The sequence below is a fragment of the Spodoptera frugiperda genome, chromosome 7 (genome assembly GCF_023101765.2).
Source record: "Spodoptera frugiperda isolate SF20-4 chromosome 7, AGI-APGP_CSIRO_Sfru_2.0, whole genome shotgun sequence".
NCBI lineage: Eukaryota > Metazoa > Arthropoda > Insecta > Lepidoptera > Noctuidae > Spodoptera > Spodoptera frugiperda.
This window is the reverse complement of record NC_064218.1, coordinates 1,043,280-1,051,764: the sequence shown is the minus strand read 5'-3', so window position 1 is coordinate 1,051,764 and position 8,485 is coordinate 1,043,280. Positions and strand designations below refer to the sequence as shown.

The 8,485-nt window shown below is 37.4% G+C and overlaps 1 protein-coding gene across 1 annotated transcript; it reads left to right on the top strand.

Annotated features, from left to right (window-relative positions):
- The first annotated feature begins 8 nt into the window (after positions 1-8).
- On the top strand, positions 9-8,010 carry LOC118265925 (minor histocompatibility antigen H13). The gene is made up of 7 exons (XM_035579214.2): positions 9-278; positions 1,628-1,809; positions 3,590-3,764; positions 4,433-4,616; positions 4,929-5,079; positions 5,896-6,054; positions 6,160-8,010. The coding sequence occupies exons 1-7, from the start codon at positions 87-89 to the stop codon at positions 6,224-6,226; spliced, it is 1,110 nt and encodes a 369-aa protein (XP_035435107.1). The 5' UTR covers positions 9-86; the 3' UTR covers positions 6,227-8,010.
- Positions 8,011-8,485: the final 475 nt, after the last annotated feature.

Here is an 8,485-nt window from a genome sequence, read left to right as displayed (position 1 = left end):
ACTGTACACTTGTCATTTTCTTGTCAAACTTGGTCCGTAGTGCGAAAGCCATCTCGCCACGCATTTCGGCAAATAATTTATACGAAATGGCAGAATCAGCGACGGAGAACCTTATAAACATTGAAGAAGCAGTTAAGGAAACCGTAAAAAATGCTACAGACAAGCCACCGACGAGTATTGAAGGTATTGCGATTGCATACCTGAGTTTAGTGATTATGGCTGTGTTGCCGATATTCTTCGGGGCTTTCCGATCTGTAAAATACCTGAAGGAGCAAAAGGTAAGTCTGATCACAGTGGTTTGATGATAACACGTAGTTTTATTTCATAGTTATGAGAATTAGTTGGATCCAATAAGAAAGATACACGTTCTACCATCGTGGCATATGTTGCTGTCAAATATTAGAAGACCTTGCGAATAATATAAATAAATAGATGACTATTATCGTATAATAACGGTATTTTCAATGAGTACTTATCCAAGTAGCATTGTCACTGTTGTTATGTTTCTACAGAAATCTATAATTACTGTTACCTCAATTCATAAAAAAATATGTTTTTGCTTCTTACAAGAATATAAGGAAAATAGTCATATTTTCCTCGTTTTCCCCATACATTTATTTAATTTTCGGTAAACACTTCCTTGACCAATTCAGGTTTTTTTAATGTTAATTGGTAGACAATATTTAATTATTGCCTTATTTTGATTCCAATTAGTAAATTATATTTTAAGTGTTAGTAGTCTTTGTATCAAATTGATATCAATGCATGACTATCAACAGAATAAAAGCCACTTCATAGTTTGTATACTTTCTTTAATACATAAAGCACATAAGCTGAAAAATTAACAAAGTTTTCTAATACTAAAAAAAATATTTACTTTCACCTATAAGGTATATGGTAATTTCAGCATGTGCTCATAATGTAATGATTGATCAATATAGAAATAACAAATATAATAATATGTTTACCTTCATATAATACCTGTTTTTAGTAGGTCTTACTCAATTGTCACATACTTTCTCTACTTGTATTGTATAGTGGTGTAGTATTTAGTTATATTTAATTAATAAAACAGGTCCATCAAGTGCCTCAGGCCAAAGTCCATATTAAAATGTCTGATATTTTCTTTTATCAGGAACCTGTGCAACTGAACCCATTAGCCTTATTATTACAAGTTGTATGTGTATTTTGCTGTGTCAGTCTTTACTAGACTTTGATTCCTACAGAGATAATTATTATTATGATATAATAACTTGTACCTAATATTGTTTTTTAATATGGATGATATACAATTTAATTTGGTCTTCTAACTATTTTAGTATTTTTTTTTAAGTTGGTAACTTTCTTTCTTAATACAACATGAAGTAAAATAAAATAATGATAATGAAAAAAATGGCATAGCTTTTCTCTCGCAACCTCATTCATAGTCTTCAAGTTCACTTAAACCTTCCTATAAATATCAATCAATTGATTACTAATGAAGACTAACTTCTGATAATATCACAGCCAGTGACACATCAGGAATCTTGCTTTATGATAATAAACTATTACTATATATATTTGAAAAGAGACATTATAAAAGGCATAAGATAAATAAACTACATACTTTTTAATTTATTGTCCCTAGGAATCGGGCGAGCGAACTGAGACGATGTCAAACAAGGATGCGCTGATGTTCCCCCTGATCGCGTCGGCGGCGCTCTTCGGGCTGTACATCTTCTTCCAATTCTTCTCTAAGGAGTACATCAACCTGCTGCTCACTGGATACTTCTTCTTCCTAGGAGTTCTTGCCTTGAGCCATCTTCTTAGGTAAGAGGATTATTTACCATACATTTTGTTTGACTAGAATAAACTAGTTTAGAAAATGAACTGGTTGTTGATAGAATGATAGTTTTAACGTATTTATAAATAGGTACTTCGAATTTATCTATTTCTACTGTAAATTAGCACTACAATGTTTTCTAGTTTGTCTATTGTGTCCATGAAAAAGGATTAACAGGTTTGTTTCTTTCGATTTTTATTTTAAAAACTCTTCAATGGATTACTTTCATGATCTTTGTTATGATCGAAATCTTATCACAATCCCCACTCTAAATATTCTGACTTTTAAGTCAGGAAACAAAGAGTTAAGTGCATAAACTCGGTGCCACACAAGGGCACTTGTGCCAATATAACGAATGCAGGGGCTACAGTAATTGAGACTAGCCGCAGTGATTGAATCAATCCGCTGACATTATATCTACCTATACAATGTAACATTGTTATGTATGTATGTTTGTATAGTACACATAGTGGTACGGATAGTTGCGTATTCAGATATTTTCCAAGTACTATTACTAGTGTAAGAGCACCAAATGCATTTATACCTGACCATACAATCAAACTAATGAAACTTGACCTGTAGTTGGATGTACTAACTCATGCAGCCTAATCCATAGGGTGTGTATGTTCAACTTCTTGTGTATGTTCTAAGTTTTATTTGTCATCAGTTAATAATTAAATATAATAATCTACTAAATTGTAAGAAAGAAAGAAACAGGTTTTGTTATGTAATAATAATAATTAATATTTATTTATTTATTGCATGCTAAGTCGGTCTCAAGGTTCTCAAGGTTACAGTTTAGAATAAATCATAACCAAGTTTTGTACGTAACAATGTTTGTGTAGGGCGAAGTAAGAACACAGGTTTTATAAAAAAAATACTGTGTTTTCTTCTAATTCTTAAGTGAATAAAGTACTGAGTTCTTGCAGCAGCATGAAATATCTTTATAATAAGTATTATTGCCTATAAAACTGTAACTAATTGTACCTATGACAAGGGCACTCGAGTCCGTGGAACACAAACTATTTTATTATATAAGAAGAAAAAATACTGATCTCGCGTCAATTACAATTGATTATTATGTTATCGGCTTACTCACGTAACCGTTTGACGAAGAAATCGACTATTTTCAAGCCATGCTTTTTTTTTTTTTTTTTGAGGGGGGAAAATCATCCAATGACTTCTCCCGCCTTGGGCGAGGCGAGAGGGAGTGTCAGACTCTTACTGACTAAAAACCACCCCGTTCCTTCTCCTGCTTTTCGAGCCGGAGCCCCGGTAAACCCGCTAGGTAGTCCGCACTCTTTCAAGCCATGCTAGAGGCTCATATTCATGAGCAGCATTCCGCGACACACGATGCGACGATTGTCGCGCTGCTATCTGGGCTACTGCTATTGCTACTACATACTAATATGATCTTCTAGCATGGCTTAAGACTAGTCGAGTTCCTCGTCAAATAGTTGCGTGAGTAAACCGATAACATAATAATTAATTTAGTATGTCTCACGAAAGTTATAATGAAACTAGCAATCTCGGCGGACTCCGTTTCGCCACCAATGAATTTCCCTGCTTTCCTGCTTTTCTCTTGATTTTTCCTTCCTAACGAATGCAAAACCGTGCAAAACGGTTCGTGCGTTCTGGAGTTATAGCGTCAGGAAGGAAAACCCGACCTATTTTTATATAATGAAATGGCAACTTATGTAATTTTTTCATGCATTTGGAGGAAGTTAGAATTTAAAAATGTAAGCTTATTGTTTATTTTGTCCTCAGCCCGATAATCTCGTTCATGGTGCCGGCGTGCATCCCGAACGTGTCGTACCACATCCACTTCACGCGCGGCGAGGACGACACGCGCTCCGACATCGTCAACTACAAGTTCACGTCGTACGACATCATCTGTATATTCATCTCTCTGGCCATGGGAGGCTGGTACATACTTAAGAAGGTACTTATATAAAACTACTAGCTACTTCACCGCGGTTTCACCCGCTCTGCTCGGCTCCTTTTAATCGTAGCGTGATGTTTTATAGCCTATAACCTTCCTCGATAAATGCGCTATCCAACACAAAAATAATTATTTAAATCGGACCAGTAGTTCCTGATATTAGCGCGTTCAAACAAACAAACAAACTCTTCAGCTTTATAATATTAGTATAGATTTATTCTTAAGTTCAATATCAGACTCTAAGAAAGTGCTATGAATTTCTATAACAGTGCTAATGGGCTCTATTCTTACCCGGAGCTGCGGACTGCCTAGCGGGTTACCGGGGCTCCGGCTCGAAAAGTAGAAGTAGAAACTGGGGTGGCTTTTAGTATGAGTCTGACACTCCCTTACGTCTCACCAAAGTCATTGGATGATCTTTTCCTCTTAAAAAAAGGTCTAAATACTACCGTTTACAAATATCTAAGGTGTTAGTGAACTTAATTCACATGGCCATGCTTCGGCACGATTGGTCTTGATCGAGAGATAACACGGCCTCACGGAGAACCGACCTGAAACAATCGAAGCGTTGTTTTGTTTTTTTTTAGTTACAATAAAAGAGATTGCGCCAATATTTTCATACTAGTTTTATAATAATAATAAATAAAATAAAATTATTGTATCTCCTTTAGCACTGGATCGCGAACAACCTGTTCGGCATCGCGTTCGCGGTGAACGGAGTGGAGCTGCTACACCTGAACAACGTGGTCACCGGCTGCATCCTGCTCTGTGGACTGTTCATCTACGACATCTTCTGGGTCTTCGGCACCAACGTCATGGTCACCGTCGCCAAGTCCTTCGAAGCTCCCATCAAACGTAAGACTACTCACTTTCATATCATCTTTTTTAGGGATAAGACTGCAAACGAGCAGGCAGATCACCTGGTGGTAAGCAATCGGCGCCGTACATAGACCCGCAACACTAGAGGAGTAACAAGTAGCGAGCCATGTAAAGGTTGCGGGTGGAGGGAGGGAGAATTCGGCATTCTCCAGAAACCTTACATAACACAATAATTGTTGTTTCACCCCGTTTTCTATGAAGCCGTGGTATCACTCCGGTCGAGCGAGCTCATTCGTGCAGAAGCATAGCCGTCACACGCTTATTTGTCATGTATGTATCTATCGACAGTGGTATTCCCGCAAGACCTGCTGGTCAACGGTCTGGACGCGAGTAACTTCGCAATGCTGGGTCTGGGCGACATCGTGGTGCCTGGCATCTTCATCGCGCTCCTGCTGCGCTTCGACAAGAGCCTCAAGCGAAACAGCGAGTTCTACTTCAGGTATACTTTTATACTCATATTGCAAAATCTGTGCAAAAATCCGTCTGTTTAATTTTTTATTTTATCATTTCATTCATACAGATCAAACACAAAAAAGGAATTACCTTTGTTTTTAAGTAGTTACTATATAAAGATGTAGAGATTGCACAGTTCTCATCACCGTGTCGGCCAAGAAATTCAGTGCTGAACACTCACACTGCCTCTACCAATGACCATATATTTGTTGTTAAATCCTCTTTCAATGAATTTAAAGCGTTATTCTGAAAAATCAATATACACTATGAGAATAATTGGCATCTAGCGTTGTTTATTATATTTTGCAGTAATGCATTCGACATGGGTTAGCAATTTCCAGGAAATTTGCTGTATTATTTGTTACCATGAAATTTGTTAATCATTATAGTATTTAAATACACAGTATTCAAATCATTGCTCAACTAATGATGACGCTTCAGCTGGATATCAATTTCCTCTGATGAATGTGTTGATTTCCTTGTCCTAACAATAACAAAATTAAACAGGAATTACCTCATTTAGTTTGAGAGTAATGCGCGAAAATACATGTCGGTGGTTAATGTATATGTGTAGGTAAACTAGCTACTTCCGCGCGGTTTCACCCGCTCTGCTCGGTTCCTATTAATCGTAGCGTGATGTTTTATAGCCTATAACCTTCCTCGATAAATGCGCTATCCAACACAAATTATTCAAATCGGACCATTAGTTCCGGAGATTAGCGCGTTCAAACAAACAAACTCTTCAGCTTTATAATATTAGTACGGTATAGATTAGTATAAATAATGTGAAATTGTTTGGCAGGGCGACGTTCACGGCGTACGTGGTGGGTCTGCTGGCGACGATCCTGGTGATGCACGTGTTCAAGCACGCGCAGCCCGCGCTGCTGTACCTCGTGCCCGCCTGCCTCGCCACGCCGCTCTGTCTCGCGCTGCTAAGGGGCGACATCAACGCGCTCTTCAAGTCAGTACCCACTTCAAGTCAGATTACTAGTAACCTAAATGGAAATTGTTGGTATTGCCTGTATCTCCAAAAACGTAGGACTAAATATTGTTAATTTATCCACAGCTACGAAGACCAACCGGCGATAATACCGGCCGGCGAAGACACGAGCAAGTCAAAAAAGACTGAATAGACACCGAGAAGGCCACGTCCAGAGCACAAACAACAAGCACACCGGTACCGTTTAAGTACATTCATATTTGTCACGCGACTATGGCGGGCCATGGCGTGACGTCACCCCCACTCGTGATCAGGTTTGACGTCAGAACCGTTTACAGACCGCGCGGTACTCGGCTGTGCCGTACCGGCGCTTGTTTGTTCTATATCTCGTGTTGTGTCTATCCGCTATTGTAAGTAGGTATTGCCCGTTATGTTCGCGGTCATAACCACCTTCTCTGATGTTAGCCATGTCAATTTTATCTTTATTTCCTAAGCATTAGGTTTTCAATCGTTACAATAACACTGTCACTCCATTTGTAACTTTATACATGTTGTCAACTATTGGTGTACTTTCATACGGCGCGGTCTATAAACGGTCCTGCATCACGTGATGTCCTGTATATGTACGTAAATGTTGCTATTGTAAAAATAAATAAATGAAAGGGTAATTTAATTAGACTTCCGTCGTATCTTCCATTGGTATATCTAAAAGTTTTCAACATTAATGTATAATATATTCAGACGATGATGTCAGGTAGATAAATGTGAAACTAGTAATAATATTTATACTTACGCGTCACAAATATTCGTGAAAATTGTATGTGTTAGGTGTATGAAGAATAGTTAACTTTCTTACAAACGTACAGCATTTATTTACGTACAAAGCATTCAGGTTTGATTGGATAAATAATGTGTAGAACAAATACAATGTCGTGGAGAGAGCATGGCGCGATGTACTGTGTAGTCGGGGACGGGCCCTAGTTAGGTATCGATTGTAAGAACTGCGAACATTCCAACTGCCGCCTGATCTCATCGTCCGGACACGCTGTTACAAACTACCTGATCTGTGTAATATACAATTTGTTGAAATTATAGCAACACTGCGACTAAATTAATTTCTATATTTTTATGTTGAATAAAATAATTTTTATACTATATTTCGTTAAGGTATTTTTTTATGAAAAAAAATCATTTTATATGTTATTGTTTTCTTTCAAAGTTAATAATAAGTTTATATATTGATAACATCCATACCATTTTTAGCTGTTTCAAAAGTTACCGACGTAAAGTATTCGCTGGTGGGATTCCATTTTTTTTTCTAAACATAGTTATGTTAAGTACAATAAATATTATGATATATACGTGGTTTGATCCTATTTTCACTTTAGCCATTTTGATCACATATTTGGGAAATTTGCGAGACGTCGAGTCTGTTGGTGACCGAATTTCTGGAATATGAGTACAAACTGTTTGTACTTTACATTGAGACTTTCCTTTGGCTTCCTAAACAATGACTTCTGTAGGAATAACAATATTGCGCACTATGTACTATTTACATAGTATGTATAGTATCGTAGGGAGGGCGAGGACCCAGCAAACATTACACCAGCCTCAAAGGCTGCTTAACTAATAACCTTTTTATACCTGTAGGCCGGAGGGGTAGACAGCAATGTTTAATTTATTAGAGTACCTATTTAATATATCGGTAGCTATTGTGTACCCACATTTTACTACATACCAGGTTGTAATGACGTAAATTTTATTGTATCTTACGACCGAAGGAGTTTTTACAAATATAACCTTTATGAATAGTAGCACTAGTTCTAATATTCAACGTCGCACTACCCCTGGAAGTTACAATTTACATTAACTTTGTTTACGGAGGTAACATGTATAGTTAGACATTTTGAATGTATCATTGTGTTTGATGGTATTGTGGAGCGCTGAGCTGTTTATTAAAATGATCAGATCAGTCGACTTGGACTTTTATTTACTATTTTATACACCCAAAGAAAATAGATGTACACAGCAAATTCTACTAATTATAAATGCTAAAGTTTACATGTGTTTGTTAGTTCTTCACGACAAAATAGCTGAAGGGATCGCGATGTTTGGAACAGGGATAGATTATATAGACTGGAATAAAACATAGGCCAATTTTTATCCTACGGGGACGCGTACGAAGCCGCTGGCAGAAGCTAGTACTCATATAAAGTAATTAGATACTCCTTCAAATAAATACATTTCTTATTTCGATGACATGAAGGTCCATATCCATTTATAACTAGGTGGGTACCTAGTAAGTAAAAATATTTACGCTAGATTTTGCAACAGCAACTTAAAAGAAACCCTCAACAGGCCGGAAACGCACTTGTAACGCCACTGGTGTTTCAAGTGTCCATGGGCGGCGGTGATTGCTTACCACCAGGTAATACGTCTGGTCGTGTACCGT

Coding starts and splice junctions, on each gene's coding strand:
- LOC118265925 (XM_035579214.2), top strand. CDS start 87: ATGGCAGAATCAGCGACGGAGAACCTTATAAACATTGAAGAAGCAGTT. Junction 1,810..3,589: donor GCCTTGAGCCATCTTCTTAG/GTAAGAGGATTA, acceptor TTTTGTCCTCAG/CCCGATAATCTCGTTCATGG. Junction 6,055..6,159: donor GACATCAACGCGCTCTTCAA/GTCAGTACCCAC, acceptor ATTTATCCACAG/CTACGAAGACCAACCGGCGA.